General features: G+C 45.3%; 1 protein-coding gene and 1 long non-coding RNA gene across 3 annotated transcripts in view; one reads left to right on the top strand and one right to left on the bottom strand.

Moving 5' to 3' along the window:
- Positions 1–1,009: 1,009 nt before the first annotated feature.
- GZF1 (GDNF inducible zinc finger protein 1) lies at positions 1,010–13,436 on the bottom strand. 2 transcript variants are annotated; one of them, XM_075595987.1, is made up of 6 exons: positions 13,284–13,436; positions 10,881–12,236; positions 8,491–8,582; positions 5,950–6,117; positions 4,126–4,283; positions 1,010–1,624 (listed from the first exon to the last, which is right to left on the bottom strand). In XM_075595987.1, the coding sequence occupies exons 2-6, from the start codon at positions 12,218–12,220 to the stop codon at positions 1,283–1,285; spliced, it is 2,100 nt and encodes a 699-aa protein (XP_075452102.1). In that variant the 5' UTR covers positions 12,221–12,236; positions 13,284–13,436; the 3' UTR covers positions 1,010–1,282. The 2 variants fall into 2 exon arrangements, with proteins under 2 accessions (XP_075452102.1, XP_075452103.1); XM_075595988.1 differs by having other exon boundaries at positions 13,267–13,429.
- LOC142492840 (uncharacterized) overlaps positions 13,356–18,181 on the top strand; it is an 80,487-nt gene continuing 75,661 nt past the window's right edge. Inside the window, exon 1 of the long non-coding RNA XR_012800916.1 lies at positions 13,356–13,539. This is a non-coding gene — a long non-coding RNA (uncharacterized LOC142492840). The remainder of the gene's footprint in view (positions 13,540–18,181) is intronic.

Below are 18,181 nucleotides of genomic sequence, written 5' to 3'. Positions count from 1 at the left end.
CATTTAAACCGCCTTTTGAAAACCAAGTAGTAATTCTGGTAACTTCACCAGTAAAAATAAATTAAAAAAAAAGGTCCCTGCAAGCATCTTTGTAACTGGGAAGGGACGCCCAAGCTGGAAATAATACATGCCAAGTGTGGAGACTCCCAGTTCCAATCCTATAAAAAACAAAGCAGCAGTTCTCCCTAACTGCTTACTGAGGAGAAGTCAGTACAGGTAGTCCTCGCTTTTCCGACACAATGCGTCCTGCAAACCCGCGTCAGACAGGACAGTCGGAAAGCGGGATCCATGGTGACTGGCGGTGATTTCCGTCGGATACGCGAAAACTGCGGCGGATAATTAATTTTTAGACTGCATTATGCGCCATCAGAAAACGCATCAGAAAACGCATCCGAAGGAAAGCGAAACGTTGTAAAACGAGGACTACCTGTATCCTTTTAGTCTGCATTCCTGCAATTCACAATTTTTTTGGCTCAAACGAATTTAGCATCAACTATGGAAAACAAAAGGCAGTTATGCACACCCCTGCAGCCCCAGCACCGTGTGCGCTAGCTGCAGGAGAGCTGTCGTGGTGATGGGGGGCGTGGTGAACGCATCATGGAGCTGGTTTGCCCTCATTGGCTGAACCAGCTCACATGATGCTGTCACGCGACTGCAGCCCGAAATTTCAGTTGTGGCGGCAAAATGTAGCAGCGTTGACGCGCCCAGCACCGTGAGCACTTAAGAAACCACCATAGGGATTCAGGTAAGAGACCTGAAAGTGCGCGTGGACGCAATCGCGCACACGTAGCGACGCCATGAGATCAGCCCTACATTTCAGTTTCAATAATGCAATTAGACCTTTTGTGTAACTTTGTTATTCCTTCATAAAACAAAAACATTGTGACATCTTATGACGGGCAAAATAGAACATTTTGCACCATAAGATTCAAAGGACTTATTTACTCTACAGCTACTTGCAACTAAATTATATTAAGGTTTCTGCCCACTCATGTAGTTTTACTTGAAATAGAGATTAAAATGGACATTTATTTACAGTATGTAGGGAATTGATTCTGGTAAAAAAAAAAAATTTGATATAAAACAGATGGCATAAAGAATCATAAGATCCAACAGGAACATGAGGATACATTGTTCCTTCAGAAATCTAAAAACTATGATGCTGCTGGTAACAGGTGAAATACAAATCTATCCCTCATTGGAATCATGCTTTTGCTAGTCATTTTAAACACTGGCATTAGCGACCGACTGCAGACTAGGTCTAATTTACAGTCAGTTCAAATCATTCCATGTTCACCATAGCTGGAATAGATTCAGTCTGTGTATGGAGAACTGTTAGGTGGTGTAAAGTGGTAGCAATAAACATTTCCTGAGGTATGATAGTACAGTCTGACTTGCAGCCTATGACAGAGGTAGTGCTGTTTTCATGCATGATATCCACAGTTGCTGGAACAACAGTCACATTTTGATAGAGGCCATTTTCTGAGAACGTCAATTTTTCGGAAGTATTAGACTCCTCCTCACAATCCTCTTCGTTGATCTCTGGTTGTTGCCCCTCTTCACCTTTAGATGCAGAATCCAAAACTACAAGGAACGACTTCCACGGTGTATTTTTGTCATGAATCTGTAACAAAAACCGCAAAACATGTTTGGTAATGAAATATACATATATATTTTTTAAATACTTGCTCATCGTGAGTATGATGTGCTACTAGTATTGGGATATTCCCTTACGGCAATAAAAAAGGTATAACATCTACAAAATGGCAGGTAGCTAATGACGTTATCTATAATCACTTGCAGGCTATGGCTGCGTTTATAGTTAAGGCGACGCGACCGTGTGACGTCAGCCATCCCTATAGCGTTTCCTGCACTCTGGTGCAGAAGACGAGAGGGCGACCAAGGGCGTGGCCGTGAGCGGTTCACCCTCATTGGCTGAACTGCTCACGTGGCTATAGCTGAAGAAATCAAAATCTTGACTTCCAGCGACTGCGTAAAGTCTGTCGTCGCGCCCACGATGGCCTCTTTTCCACACAATATCTGCAGGTATCAGAGGGGGAAATCCTTTCTGCCAAGTGGGCAGAGTTTCAAAAAGGGGGCAGAGAACAGGGCTGAAGCATGTTCTAGGGACAGGGAGCAGCTGAAAAAGGTGAGGGAAGGATCAACTCGATGGGGAGGGAGAGAAAGATGCTGGGGTGGCAAAAGAGAGGGGGAATATGTGAGAGTGGGGAGGGGCTCACAGGGCAAAGCTGTCAGCAGCACTGCCCGGTCCACACAGTCTGCCATTCTCCCCAACTCCGCTGCACTTTAACTGCCCGCCCAAAAATGTGCCCATTTATTAGCCCGTCTGAAAAAAGGCTGGCCACCCCCGCTATATGAAATAACGGAACAAAAGGCAAAACTGAAAAATGACCTGCCATAATCTTGAAGTTCTGCGTCTTTAATATGTTACAAGTACCCTGTTGCTTTTTCCTCCATTGCAGGAGCCTAGAGTAATAGTTTCAGAGTCAAACCATCAAACTGTAGAGGGCTCACATTTCCTGCCCTTCCCTGCCTCCACATTCTGTTTTCTTTTCCCCCAGTATCTAAAGTGCACTGAAACAAGACCGCAATAGAAATGGGCCTGTATTTCCAACATCTTCCTTTCAATAATGAAAGAATCATGTTCAAGAGTGGAGAGACTACATCACAGGTTGGTATGTACAAACTCACTACAGGCATACCCCGGTTTAAGGACACTCACGAGTAAGGCCATATCGCCCAAAAGGCAACTCGCGCATGCACCTGTCAGCACGTCCTGAAGAGCAATACCAGCTCCCTACCTGTACTGAAGCTGTGCGCAAGTGGGGAGACTATAGAGCCTGTTACAAATGCGTTATTTACATCAGTTATACACGTATATGACAAGTGCAGTACAGTACATGCATCGATAAGTGGAAAAAAGGTAAAGTGAAGCACTAAGTACATTTTCGCTTTACATACATGCTCCGGTCCCATTGCGTACGTTAATGCGGGGTATGCCTGTACTTTTATAGATCACCGGATAACACATCTGGCCCAGGAAACAAATGATTAGTTTCCATATCTTGGATACTTTTACTTATATTGTTTAGCCTCAAGCATACTTTTTTTCTTTTGCAATATGAAAAAAATATTTGCTTGAGACATTAAATATATGGCAGCTGTTGAAAGATACAGTATATTAAAAAAATAGTAACTTATGAAGGAATTTGCAAATAGACATTTGTTTCCTGGAAAAACAAAATATGCACTTTCAATCCTGTGTAAAACTGCATTTTTTTTAAATAGGAAATTTTCCCTGCGCTTTGTGAAAAATATGCAAGTTTATTAAATTACCAACCCTCATAATATGAACCCATGTGAGGGAGTATACTTCATTTAATTTGGTTCCATAGTTTCAATGTAATTATTTTCTCATTTTAGTTTAAAGCAGCAAAACGTGTGAAATCTCATGTTTTTTTTTTTTAAATAAATCAGTTCCGTATGAATTAGATAGTGATGGTTTTGTTATTCCTCTTAATGCTATTTGTAATGCATTTAAAGCATTCTTTGATTTTTATAGCAGGCTTTAGCCCACCTACAAAAAGTGCAAGATTTTTGCAAACACTTCCCTGTTTGTGATCATTTGTTGCCAATGTTCCCAGCACTTTGAGCTGTAAACTGTAACAATAGACAATGTTACCATATTAATATTATGATACATTGTAGCTGCTGAGTTAGACTGAACGATTGCTTGAAACTGAAAGGCGACCATTATATTAGCCACACAATCAGTATTTTGACAGATTTATAACAAGCACCAAATGATTACCAGCTTAGGTAAGAATGTAGAATTATACATTGTCTCGTGCTTTACATATACAAAAGAAGAAAAGGTTTAGATGTAGTTTTGCTGCTTTAAGCAGGTGCCACATGAATTAGAGGCCGGAAGCCACCTGTTTTTTGGTAGCCCGCCTTCCTTTCTTTCTTGCCCCTCTACCTAATTTTCCCAGAAAATAAAAAAGGTTCCACAGACATAAGTGGAATGCCAGGGACCCTAGTGCTTCCCATCGCCTCTCTATGATCAGAGGGAGTGAAGAACAGTGTTAGGGATACGTTTCTTACTGATGTATGCCTCCGGAGAGTGGATTTATCAGTAAATGTCCGTTGGCATGCAATGCACATGAAGGGTTTTTCTCCGGTGTGTATGCGATGGTGCCGCTGCAAGGCATTCAGCTGAGTGAATTGCTTTCCACATTGATCACAACAGTAAGGACGTTCTCCTAAAAGCAGAATGACATTTTATTAACAGTGTGTACTTAATATTCTTCCCCATGCACCATTGCATTTGTTCAGAATGCAATAGTTGGCAAAAATGTTAGCTTTATTGGTCTAGTAACAAGAGCCCCATCCTTTCCTGGGCTCCCCTAAAGTTGCAATCAATAAGGCTGCTGATATGAGATCCTATACATTTTGACTTAGTTAAACCTCCCCCCCCTCAAAAAAAAATCAGTTATATAAAGAATTAAAAAAAAAAAACATCTCTGGATTGCTGCAGCATAATATTAAAATAATAATAATAAATCATAACAACTGCACACATCATAAATATCAAGGCGCTGAGGTCTATTTACTATATAGAACAATTATGTTTATATTTATTACAGTTTGTGACCCCTAAAATATTAATATGATAATTCGTTATTATTGATGCTGTCGTATAGTACTGGAGTTTGAGACCTTGCTAGTGGACACAAGCGATCATTTCAGAATTGTGATGCGATATCACTTTGCAAATGTACGTGCAAGGGCTTAACTACAAATAGCATAGCAACAACAGCCACAGAATATACAATAATTCCTGCTTTCATTGTAGGTTAGTTAGGCCTGGGACATAGTGCCTTTAACAGTGCTGAGGCTCAGGGAAAGCGGTGCTTCCCCTGGCCTTACACAGCGCGCCGTCAGGGGGCGGGCCAGTGACGTCACGAAGCTGGTTCGCCCTCATTGGGCGAACCGCTCACGTGACCGGCCCTGCGCTCCGGCAAGCAGGAAAATCAAGACTCGGTGAGACACACGCTTCCGCAAGCGTGCGCGAGCCCCTGCTAAAGCCGCTCTCATTGCGGCTGCAGGGGCTCAGTGCCGAGCAGCAGCGCGCCTCCGCACGGGTCAACGCATAAGCGCTGACCATACCCGAGGCCTTAGGGAGAAAGAGCGCAAGAACAGTACAGTGACCAAGCCATAAAGTAGTATACAGTAGATTTATTGTTGTTTAACCCCTTAAGTTTGGAAGAGGCCTTCTTTCAAATCTAAGGCTGTCTCACATTTTAACCTGGTCTGTAACTGTTTCATACGCCCATAATATATATTTTCTTTAACTGTGCACGCAACGTCTTGTATATAATGTATACCCTGCTCATTTATGTAACTGTATTTGTAACCAAGTATTATTTGTTTTACTCTGTGCCCAGGACATACTTGAAAACGAGAGGTAACTCTCAATGTATTACTTCCTGGTAAAATATTTTATTTATAAATAAATAAATAAAAAATAAATACAGTACATTGCAAGTTTGGTTTACAAACTTGTACTGATCAACAACAGTAGTCACCCTAAAAAGTGCAATCCCATGTAAATGGCCCAAACAACATTTTCTAGTGCTCAGATTTTTTGCTAAAAAAAAAAAAAAAAAAAGGCATAAATCACCCATATGTAACCTCTCACACAGATCACTGCCGTAATACAATTTGGCCCAATGTTTGCCCCATTGGATAAAGCGGATCACGTGGAAATTCACAGAAGATATATAGAGATATATATTACAAAAATAAATAATAATAAAAAAAAAAAAAAAACAGCTTTGTAACACATTGAACTGTTCCAATTTCTGTAGAAGAAATAAAATGGTGCTCATAATTCGCTTTGCAGCAGCTTGACCTTTTTTGTTTTACCTGTGTGAACTTTAATGTGCTGGTAAAGGGAATTTCTCTGCGCAAAGGTTCGGAAGCAGATGTCACATTTAAATGGTTTAGAGCCGGTGTGAATTCGATTGTGATGTTTTAGATATTCTTTGGATGCAAAACTCTTCCCACAGGTTTCACACATAAAAGGTCTTTCTCCTACAAGATTAAAAAAAACAGGAAATTGTGGCAAATCCAGAACAAAATACAGCAGGTCCTTTTTCTTAGTAGACCCAGTTCAAAATATTTACAACAGATTTACAACAAAAATACATAAGTAAAAATATACAACGATTTAAAATTAAAAAAAAAAAAAGTTTTATATCATTAATTCCACATTCACAACCAAAATTAAACTAAACTACATTTGTGAATATAGATGTCATTTCAAAGGGGGGGGGGAGCTGGCCACTAATAAGTGATAGAAGTTAGCAAAACTTATGTCACTTCACTCAAATTGCTTTGTAGCCCAGTGATTAGTTTTTTAACACTATAAATTACTAGTCACACTTTAACATTCCCACCTCAAATTGTGTTAGGTTGCCTATGTCCAGAAAAAAAAAAAGACACAAAGACGAGGGACAAAAATGTTACAAACTAGCCTGCCTGCATGTGCATCCAGTCTTTGCTGCGACATAAGCCTCATACACAATGAGTTTAATGCATTGTAGGCCCCACCAGTAGAGTTGCTGACTGGGGGCAGGGCCTGGCAGGAAAGCTGTCGGCCGCCCTGCTTCTCAGAGGCAGATTCCAAGGCCCCACATTGATACATAAATCTAAAATTGGGTGGTGCATCCTTTTGAGCCATTCAAATTCCTATATATTTTTCCAATTTGCAGCTTGGAGCTGCAAGTGGTTACATTTTCCTATGACAATATTGCAGAGCAATGTCTATTTCACTACCTAAAGCGCTCTTTATTGAAATATGGACCAGCATTTATTTTTAAAAGTAAATCTTGGCATCATTGATGACAGCCAATGTATACAATGTTAAAGTTTCAGACTTTCCTTTATTTACTGGCTTACGAGCAATAACTCTGCCATAGGTTGCAGGGGGATTGGCCAGCTTGAGCTGGAAGTTGGGCCTGTCCAGACCCAATTTCCGCGTCCGGCTGCTAGACCTGTGGTTGTCGGCTGCCGGGCCCTGGCTCTCCCCAGCTGCTGTGGGCCCTCCCTGCCAGGCTTGGAATCTCTCCCGCCAGCGTTCGCAGGAAGCAGAGCACGAATTCTAAGCAGGCCCTGCTTCCAACTCGCACCGGCAGGAGAGAAGCCCGCTCTCGCAGAAAGGAGGCCCGGCGTGGGAGAGGCACCTGGCAGCAGCTGGGGAGAGCCGGGGCACCAGGTGCCTCAAACCACCCCAAAGGTAGGGTGTGTGTGTGTGTGTTATTTTGTATATGTGTGGGAAGGGTATTGTATATGTGTGGAAGGGTGGGGTATTGTATATGTGTGGAAGGGTGGGGTATTGTATTTTGAGGGAGAGGGGGGGGGTATTGTATTTTGAGGGAGAGGGAGGGTATTGTATTTTGAGGGAGAGGGGGGTATTATGTGTGTGGATTGAGGGAGAGGGGGTGGAAGAGGGAGGTGGGTGAGTGAGAGGGGGGAGTGTGTGAGAAGAAGAGGGGAGGGAAGAGAAATACATAGCGAGATGAATGACCTCAGGAGGAAGTGCGATAGGGGGGGAGGCAAGGCCACCGACAGAAGGGGGTGGGGGGCGCCGAAACTCTAGTCCTGGGCCCTGTGAAATCTGTCTGCGGCCCTGTCTATCTGCTTGTTATTTAAAAGAATATTGAATTAATATGTACAGTATTTTAAAGGCTTGGCAGTGCTGTGACAATATCTCTTGCATTTATATATTAGACCAGTGGTTCTCAACCGGGGTTCCGCAGCACCCTGGGGTTCCATGAGAGGATCAAAAGGGTGCCACAGGATTTTCCTGATCTCCCAGAGCAGGGGAGTTTCCTCTATCCCAATTGGCTGCTGCTGGGTAATGCAGCTAATCCGGAAGAGGTGTCAGGGGTGTGGCCAAGCAGAGGAGGAGGAGGAAGCAGCATGGGCAGTAGAGAGGTGAGGCTGTGTGTCTCAGTTTTGTGTGTATTTGTTCTGTTGTGTGTGTGTGTGTGTGTGTGTTTTCTGTGACTGTCCTGTTGTGTGTGTTTCCTGTGACTTTCTGCCCCCCCTGACTTCCTTGACTCCCCCCACTGTCTCCTGCGACAGTCTCTGTCCTGTGACCCTGTCCTGTTGTAGGGGTGCCTCAGCAACTGAACACTGTGGTTAGGGGGGTCCGTGAGGGGAGAAAAGGAAGAACCACTTTATTAGACCAACATTCAGAAAACACTGATGCAGGCACACTATGATATATCAGACTTTGAGCAAGATAAGTGTTAAATACTGTAAAAAGATATATATTATATTAAATACAAAAAAACAAAACAAAACAAAAAAATCCCATTTTGCCGGTCACAGTTCTGAAAAAATGGGTATGCATTGTACGTAACACAGAAAGCATGATTCTGCATCTCACAAACGTCTTACCCGTGTGACATCTTTTATGGTAGATGAGCATGTGGTTTTGTGTGAATCTTGCGCCGCATTCACAGACAAACGGTTTCTCACCAGTGTGAATTCTGGAAGAAAAAGTAGTAGCAGTTTAGGTGCTTAATGAGAGATCACACTACTATATTTTCTGAAACAAAATAGTCCTCTGATTCTTCGGCCTCGGATATAGTAGGCGCGTGCGACGGAGCGCATGGTGTCGCGCTCGCCTGTACGTCAAGCGATCCATGGCCTGTAGAATTCCCGACGTGCATGAAGGGGAGCCGTGGCGGAGGCGTGCCCGTGACGTTACGTAAGTGGTTTGCCCACAGTTGGCTGAACCGTTCACGTGACCCGGCCGTCACGCGACAAAATCAAATCATTTGCTTGCCCGGGAATCATGGCCGTCCTCACTGAGGTACGGCCTTTTGTTTGCATCGTGCGGACTATGGACGCAGCCTTACTTCCACTGAAAATTATTTTCAACACATCAGTTGATAACAAAAAGCAATTAACATGTCCCAGTTATCTAAAAACATGTGAAATGATTCCTAGTTTAGCATATAGAACATCATAAATTACTCAATATTTATGGATTCGTCACATTACAAAATTGATAGGCCAGTGTTAATATTTCATTTAAGCATAATGTAACTGGTCACTTTTGTCCCCTTCTGCAGCTGTTGAAATAGATTAAGTTTCTGGGTTTCAAACAAACTGGGGGAAAGAAGAAAGCAGACACTCGCTCACACAGGCACAGACAGTCCTTCCCTTGCCACTGTGCATTAAGAGCAGGAGGGCTGACTAGCTCCATCCCCAGCCCTCGCACAGCCTCTGCCTCCTGCTCTGCCCACTCCACGGCGGTGACTTAACCGGTCAATTACCGCCACAAACAGTCCCAGCACGCCAGAACTGGCTTTGATGCGGCTGGGGAGCGCTGTTGCCAGTCGCAGCTGTGACTGACAGGTCAATAATTACTGTGCACAGCACTGGTGCCGTGGGAAGGAAAATTTTAGGCGCCTGGTATTTTTTCAGATATAGATAGCTATATCAAACAGCTATAGCTATCTACATACACTTATTTTTTTGGGGAGAAATTATATATATATATATATATATATATATATATATATATATATATATATATACACATGTAGAGGTATCAGTACCGTGTTAGCCGAGCTTCAATAATCAAAAAATAAATAGATGATACCGTTCTGTGGCTAACGAAATGCTTTTATTTGTGCGAGCTTTCGAGATACACTGATCTCTTCTTCCGGCGAGGAAGAAGAGATCAGTGTATCTCGAAAGCTCGCACAAATAAAAGCATTTCGTTAGCCACAGAACGGTATCATCTATTTATTTTTTGATTATATATATATATATATATATATATATACACACAGTGGTTGACAAATCACCAAAAAATCTACTCGCCACCTAGTACCAAACGTGTGCAGCTTGGGCCAATATTTACTCGGCCGGGGGTTAAATCCACTCGCCCGGGGCGAGCAAAAGTATAGGTTTGTCGAACACTATATATGAAACGGCTGTCTGTGGGTGGGTTTTCTGGCTATGCATCTTAACCCTGGCTGTGCTTAAAGCTGTGACCATGCAGCAAGCTTAAGCCTATAGGGAACCATGTTAAAAATGGTTTTGAAGCAAAAAGTGACACTGTGTTCCCATTTGCATGTCATTTCCCAGAATCCCTTGCTGCAGTGGAAGTGCTGTGTGCTGGGTGATAATGGTGAAAGGCTGGGTTGCAGACCTGTCTAAGACATGCAAGTGAGTATACAGGAATATTTCCATTTGAGATAGATATATATCTATATATATATATTCCAGTATGTTCACTTGCATGTCTTAGACAGGTCTGCAACCCCGCCTTTCACCATTATCACCCAGCACACAGCACTTCCACTGAGCAAGGGATTCTGGGAAATGACATGCAATTGAGCACAGTGCCACCTTTTGCTTCAAAACCATTAACATGGTTCCCTATAGGCTTAAGCTTCCTGCATGATCACAGCTTTGAGCACAGCCAGGGTTAAGATGCATAGCCAGTAAACCCACCCACAGACAGCTGTTTCGACCTTAAATGGTCTCATCAGTGTGGAGTTGGTTTTACTGGCTATGCAAAAATGAAGCAGGATAGGTTTTACCATACTTAGTTAAAGTTATGGTGGGTAAAAGTGACAAAAACACACACACACACACACACACACACACACACACACACACACACACACACACACCCATTGCTAATATGATTCACAGTGTAAGCATTTGTAAGACAATTTGTGAAATAGAAATTAACAGATAAACCTTTTCCCCTTACTTAGATTTATGCTTTTCCTACAAGAATGTAATGTTATGAAGTCGGATCATACCTCATGTGTGTTTTAAGTGCAGATGTCTGAGAAAATTTGGCATTACACTGTGTGCATCCGAACGGTTTGTCCCCTGTGTGAGTTCTCTCATGAAGTCTCAGAGCAGTTTTGGAGCTTAAACCCTTTCCGCACTGCTGGCAGAAATGCCTCTCACCACCACCTTCATGAACCTGTAGAATGTGCCTCTTTATGTCCTTTTTCCTTTTAAACTTTTTACCACAGAGTTCACATGGAAACTGACGCTCATTGCTATGAACATGGCGCTGGTGGCTTTTCATATTGCACCGATTAGCAAATGTCTGCTTGCAGATGTCACAACGATAAACTGCTTCGTTAGAACCCACATGATTATATTTTGTGTGTTTCAAGTAACTTTTTTCATCCAAAAACTTTTTTTTGCAGATGGGGCAAGTAACATTTTCACCACTTTGGTCATTATCTTCGTCGTCCTTTTTACAACTCTCGTCCATTTCACAATGGCTGTCATCATCATCATCATCTTCAGCCTTTATACTATCCTCCTTCTGCTCCTCCATGTCTATAAGTTTATCTTTTCTAATGCCATTCACACCACTATCAACTTCTGCATTTTTCTCCTGCTCCCGTAGCCTTCTTGTATACTTCTTTTTAGGGATTTCAACAACAGCCTTTTTTCCAGCTAAACGTCCACTTGATCTTCTGGATTTTTGATGTGACGTTTTTATGGCATCTTTCTTCTTTTCCACATTTTCCTCAGTCTTTGCAGGTGATGTGTTGGTAAATGCCCCATCTGTACTTTTTTCAGCTGAAATTTCAGAAAAGAGGGGAACAGGATTTGTGATCTGTGGATCTTCTTCTGGACATGTTTGGATTTCAGCTAAGGAATTTATTTGCAATGTACTTATATCTTCCTCAGTTTCTTGATCTTCTGAGATATTCTGTAGATCTAACCACACCGATTCCAGCATCTGTTTTTTAAGATGAAAGCAGGTTTCTGCTAGATCCAGACATTTAAGTTTTTCAGCTATATCGATCATCCGTTGCACTCTGTCTTCTTCTACCTCAACCTTGGCTGTATATATAAACTCAAGAAATGAAGCAAAGTCCACTGCTTGTATTTCACTTAGCAATATATCTGCATCAGCGCCATCCAAGATGTTCTCGTTTAGAAACACCTCCCTGAAATATTTACTTGATGCTGCCAACACTGCTTTGTGAGCGATGAACTCCACTCTGGTACCTTGGTCCTCCACTCTCACAGTTACATCACAAAGGTGTCCAAGAAGTTGAAGTTGATACATTTCATTCAAAAAGTTGATTGGCAGCGATTTAGATTCCAACAAAACGGCACTGTTTTCCATTTTACTTATTTCTGTTCTAAAATAGAATAAGTTGTTAGGAAGATAATTTAATGTGCAAAAACATTTCTTAAAAAGGAATCGTCTCAAATGTTAAATTAAATGAATAGTGGCTCATGATTGTGGCTGCAGATCTCGGTAATCTGACAGTCACCCCTACAACCAAGCAAGAAAGGCATGGCATTCACAGATCATAAGACACACCAACATGTCACCCATGTGCTATTCAATGACTGTCATAAGGAGGTAGTGGTTCTCAGATCCCAAGAACCACACCAGGTTGTAGGCATAAGGCTGCGTCCCCGCTGGTGCTGACCGCGCTCATGCTTGAGTGGTGACGTCACCAACTCTCTAAGCATGAGCGCCGAGTGTCCTGTGTATTTCGCAAGCGGGAGTGGGGTGGATTGGGGGCATGTTGAGCGTGCTTCAAAGTCACATTTGTCTCCTCAAGCTCCAAGCTTGGGAGAGCGTGCGTGCACAAGCGTGCACCGCGTGAGCGGGGGCGTCTACATAACGAGTACAAGAAGTAAAAGCGCCAAGCGCCGAACGCACAGCACGCTCAGCGGGGACACAGCCAACTTGCACACAGGTGATTGCACATAGTTTGCATAGCAATAACGTTCGGTTGTTGCCTCAGAAACCTGGTCTGTGCTCAGTGCCCTGAGGAGACAACCCCTTGGTCCCAGCTTGTTGCACCAGAGATATAGAGCGGGCAACTCCAAAGCAGCACAGTAAATAATTAGAGATGTTGGAGGTTGAGACGCAGTCCCATTTATAAGGGGTGTATGTATCTGTGCACATTACCTTTCCGGGGACTATTGGGGAAATCCCCCTCCAGCACTATTGGGATTTTCTAAAACAAAACAATGGGATCTTTGAAATATAATTTCTTCCCTTATACACAAGCCCACACTTAGCCCCTGAATAACAGTTGTGTACATCGGATGTGTTGTAGTGTTCTCGCAGTTTTAATATTGATACTGATGTAAGAATAAAACCCAAGCAGCTTGTAACGTATTCCCCCGCACCCCACCTTTCCCCCCAATCACCTGCAACAATCACTCACCGAGCACCGGCCGCCCAGCCAAGCAGCTCTAACCCGGCCGGTGAGACCCGTCAGGCAGCGCCATCCGGGGGACGAAGAAGTCAGTGACGCTTCTGGACTGAATTAATTCGGCCGTCAACGGGATGATGTCGCGGATTCCGCTTTGATGACGTCAACCCGTTGCCGGCGTCATTGCGTCACGGCCTTTGTGTGGGCGTGATGTACGCTTGGTGGGTAGCGCGGTAGAGAGCAGAGAGCTGTAATAACATGGAGGCGGGTGCGTTCAGAAAATGAATAATAAAGCTAGATACTAATAAGGAACATTCCATGATTACCAAAGCAATATGTCACATGTTGTAGAATATAAAGTGTAATATATAATGTGGACTCACGCCACCACTACCTAACCTTTACTCACATCAAGAAATCATTGCAAAAACAACCTAATCCACACTTACAGATGCAGTGCCCCTTAGGACCAAAATAATAGCTTGGTAATAATGTTTAAATTGACACTTTATTTTCACAACAATCTGATATTTAGACTAAAAATAATAATTTTATGGTAAGATAACGGGTTTGATATCCTCGGGTTAGTAGCTAAACCCTTGTGTGTGATATCTCTGCTGAACAGAAGTCTACACAACCTGAACCCACTTCTCTCTCCTCATCTTTATTGTCTTTAGCAGAGACCGTCATTTAGAGCAGGGGGTGCGGCGGTTAGAGAGGTCCCACAATCTTCCCCAAAGCATTTAAATTAAATGCCGGGGAGTGCGCGAGGCCTCTAACTCACCTCTCTGATGACTTCTGGTGACGCGTCGCCATCGCAACGCGGGTCATGTGACGTGACATGACCCCGCTGTGTCATTTGACGCCAGATACCAGGTAGAGGGGGGAGCGGAGACAGAGGGGGAGCGGGAAAATTAAATCCCGGGCAACGCCTGGTATATCAGCTAGTTGAGTATACACATATATACCATAGTAGGCCACACACATTTTCTACATTCCCTCTAGTCATTAAAAAGCATAGTATAGTTCATTACATGAAAATTACATAATATCAGATGTATCTGTGTTTCTGCCATTACTATGTTCCATCATATATATCTTTGTATGACGCATGTAATTAAATGGTTAAGTCCTACACTCAGTACAATCATGTGGGTACCACTTAAGTGGTAATACCGTTCCCACCTCAGTATTGGGGTCTTGCCAGGTCTGCGGGCATACGGGCGTGACACTTCATAGGTGGAGGCGCTGCACCAAGAGAGAGAGAAATAGTACCCCAGACTCCCCCGGAACTGAGGCTTGGGCCTCCTGTGAGCCTCACAGGTAACAGCAGCATGCGTAATTGCCCACGGTTTCCCATAGGCATAGGGAAAGGGGGTTACATATGTCTTTATTTATATAGCGCCATTAATGTACATAGCGCGTCACGGTAGTAATACAAATGACAATCATATAAATAAAAATACAAATAACAGATCATGGGAATAAGTGCTTCAGACATAAAAGTAACATTTAGGAAGAGGAGTCCCTGCTCTGAAGAGCTTACAATCTAATTGGTAGGAAGAACGTACAGAGACAGTAGGACTGCAATCTGGTAAGTGCGTCTGCAGGGGGCCAAGCTTTATATATCATGTGTCTAGTATTAGCCACAGTGCTACTCATATGCTTCTTTAAGCATGTGTGTCTTAAGGTGGGTCTTAAAGGTGGATAGAGAAAGTGCTAGTCGGGTATTGAGGGGCAGGGCATTCCAGAGGTGTGGGGCAGTCTGGATGTCAGTAACGGCACGTTTTGATGTGACCTATTTGTAGTAGTGTTATTTCTATGCGCTAACATGAACGGAGGTTTGAGGATCTGCGTTGTTCGGTAATGGGCTCATTCGCATATGACTGCATTGTTAGGTAATGGGCTCATTTGCATATGACTGCGTTGTTAGGTAATGGGCTCATTTGCATATGACTGCGTTGTTAGGTAATGGGCTCATTTGCATATGACTTGCATATGAGTAAGCTAGACGTCCGTTAACATTTAAAGATCCGCTATTTTTCAGGTGAATGCGAGGACATTGTAACGTTAATCACCTGTGTAAGATATGCATCCGACTTATCGTCACGTTAACCCAATTTGACGGATCTATAAATATTTAACGGACTTCTGAGGATAAAGTCTGGCTCTATATACAGTATATAATGTTGTTGCAGTACATATAAACAGACACAAGAGGGTATGCACTATATTATAATATATGAAATGGATCTGTGACGGTTTAATAATCTATATATACACATCATATATGGTTTGCAACCATGACAAACAGACCATACAAAATGAAATATGTAAGGAAACATGCTAACATTTTCCTAAAAAAAGACCTGTATAATATATATATATATATATATATATATACAGTGTTCGACAATCCTATACATTTACTCGCCCGGGGCGGGTGGATTTAACCCCCAGGCGAGTAACTATTGGCCCAAGCAGCACACGTGTTTTGTTTTTTAAATTTTCCCTGCTCGCGCTGAAATTTCCCTGCTCGCGCTGGCTGAAAAAAAAAAAAAAACTCTCCCTACCTGACAGATGATTGGCGCGCGCTCCCAGGCTTTGTGGGCGCGCGGCCAGGCTCTATATGAGCCAGCCCCCAACGAGCGGCCATTTTTTTCCCATGGAGGATGGAGGACACAGTAAGTATTATCTGTGCCTTCCTCCACCTCCCTCCCCTCTCCGGTGCTCCTGCTGCCCGCAGTTATGGTGATGGGAGCGGGGGATGCCCCCTCATGTCCCCGTTCCCCCCCCCCTGCTTCCCCCCTGGTCCCGTGTCAGAGAGCGCGGCGGGTGATGGGAGCGGGGGATGCCCCCTCATGTCCCTGTCCCCCGTCCCCCCCCGCTTCTCCCCCGGTCCCGTGTCAGAGAGCGCGCCGGGTGATGTGAGCGGGTGATGGGAGCGGGTGATGGGAGCGGGGGATGCCCCCTCATGTCCCCGCTTCCCCCCCCCTGCTTCCCCCCAGTCCCGTGTCAGAGAGCGCGCCGGGTGATGGGAGCGGGGGATGCCCCCTCATGTCCCCGCTTCCCCCCGGTCCCGCGTCAGAGAGCGCGTCAGGTGATGGGAGCGGGGGATGCCCCCTCATGTCCCCGCTTCCGTCCCCGCTTCTCCCCGGTCCCGCGTCAGAGAGCGCGCCGGGTGATGGGAGCGGGGGATGCCCCCTCATGTCCCCGCTTCCCCCCGGTCCCGCGTCAGAGAGCGCGTCAGGTGATGGGAGCGGGGGATGTCCCCGCTTCCGTCCCCGCTTCTCCCCGGTCCCGCGTCAGAGAGCGCGCCGGGTGATGGGAGCAGGGGATGCCCCCTCATGTCCCCGCTTCCCCCCGGTCCCGCGTCAGAGAGCGCGCCGGGTGATGGGAGCGGGGGATGCCCCCTCATGTCCCCGCTTCCCCCCGGTCCCGCGTCAGAGAGCGCGCCGGGTGATGGGAGCGGGGGAAGCCCCCTCATGTGGGAGCGGAGCAGGAGATGGGCGGGGGAGCGTGGTGGTGCTGGTCGCGGCCTGTGTGTGTGTATATAGGTGTGTATATATGTGTGTGTGTGTATGTGTGTGTGTGTGTGTGTATGTGTGTGGGAGTATGTGTATGTATGTGGGAGTGTGTGTATGTATGTGGGAGTGTGTGTATGTATGTGGGAGTGTGTGTATGTATGTGGGAGTGTGTGTATGTATGTGGGAGTGTGTGTATGTATGTGGGAGTGTGTGTATGTATGTGGGAGTGTGTGTATGTATGTGAGAGTGTGTGTATGTATGTGGGAGTGTGTGTATGTATGTGGGAGTGTGTTTATGTATGTGGGAGTGTGTGTATGTATGTGTGTGTGTGTGTGTGTGTGTGTGTGTGTGTGTGTGTGTGTGTGTGTGTATGTATATATATATAGGAGAATGTGTATGTGTGTATGGGAGTATGTGTGACACCAGAGGTACCTCCCCCCCCCCCCAATCAGTCAGTCACCCCTGCCCCGGTCAATCAGTCACCCCTGCCCTGGTCAGTCAGTCACCCCTGCCCCGGTCAGTCAGTCACCCCTGCCCCGGTCAGTCAGTCACCCCTGCCCCGGTCAGTCAGTCACCCCTGCCCCGGTCAGTCAGTCACCCCTGCCCCGGTCAGTCAGTCACCCCTGCCCCGGTCAGTCAGTCACCCCTGCCCCGGTCAGTCAGTCACCCCTGCCCCGGTCAGTCAGTCACCCCTGCCCCGGTCAGTCAGTCACCCCTGTCCCGGTCAGTCAGTCACCCCTGCCCCCCTCTCTCTGGTCTCCCCCCATCTCCCCTCTCTCTGGTCTCCCCCCGTCTCCCCTCTCTCTGGTCTCCCCGTCTCCCCTCTCTCTGGTCTCCCCCTCTCTGGTCTCCCCTCTCTCTGGTCTCCCCCCTCTCTGGTCTCCCCCCTCTCTGGTCTCCCCTCTCTCTGGTCTCCCCTCTCTCTGGTCTCCCCTCTCTCTGGTCTCCCCCGTCTCCCCTCTCTCTGGTCTCCCCCCTCTCTCTGGTCTCCCCCCTCTCTCTGGTCTCCCCCGTCACCCCTCTCTCTGGTCTCCCCCGTCTCCCCTCTCTCTGGTCTCCCCCGTCTCCCCTCTCTCTGGTCTCCCCCGTCTCCCCTCTCTCTGGTCTCCCCCGTCTCCCCTCTCTCTGGTCTCCCCCCTCTCTGGTCTCCCCTCTCTCTGGTCTCTTTCTCTCCCCTCTCTTTCTCTCCCCCCTCTGTCTCCTTCTCTCTCCTGTCTCTTTTTCTCTCTCCCTCCTCTCTCTTTTTCTCTCTCCCTCCTCTGTCTCTTTTTCTCTCTCCCTCCTCTGTCTCTTTTTCTCTCTCCCTCCTCTGTCTCTTTTTTCTCTTTCTCTCTCTCCTCTCCCTCTCTCCCTCTCTTCCTCTCTCTCCCTCTCTTCCTCTCT

Source organism: Ascaphus truei, chromosome 4 (genome assembly GCF_040206685.1).
Source record: "Ascaphus truei isolate aAscTru1 chromosome 4, aAscTru1.hap1, whole genome shotgun sequence".
Classification (NCBI taxonomy): domain Eukaryota; kingdom Metazoa; phylum Chordata; class Amphibia; order Anura; family Ascaphidae; genus Ascaphus; species Ascaphus truei.
The sequence above is the reverse complement of the archived record's forward strand: the minus strand, read 5'-3'. Positions and strand labels throughout refer to the sequence as shown.

Bases quoted from the DNA above. Each gene is read 5' to 3' on its own strand.
- GZF1 (XM_075595987.1), bottom strand. From the start codon at position 12,220: ATGGAAAACAGTGCCGTTTTGTTGGAATCTAAATCGCTGCCAATCAAC. The intron at 6,118-8,490 runs GTAAGACGTTTG...TTAATCTTGTAG, and splicing joins CCATAAAAGATGTCACACGG to GAGAAAGACCTTTTATGTGT. The intron at 1,625-4,125 runs GTAAGAAACGTA...TTTTTGTTACAG, and splicing joins CTCTCCGGAGGCATACATCA to ATTCATGACAAAAATACACC.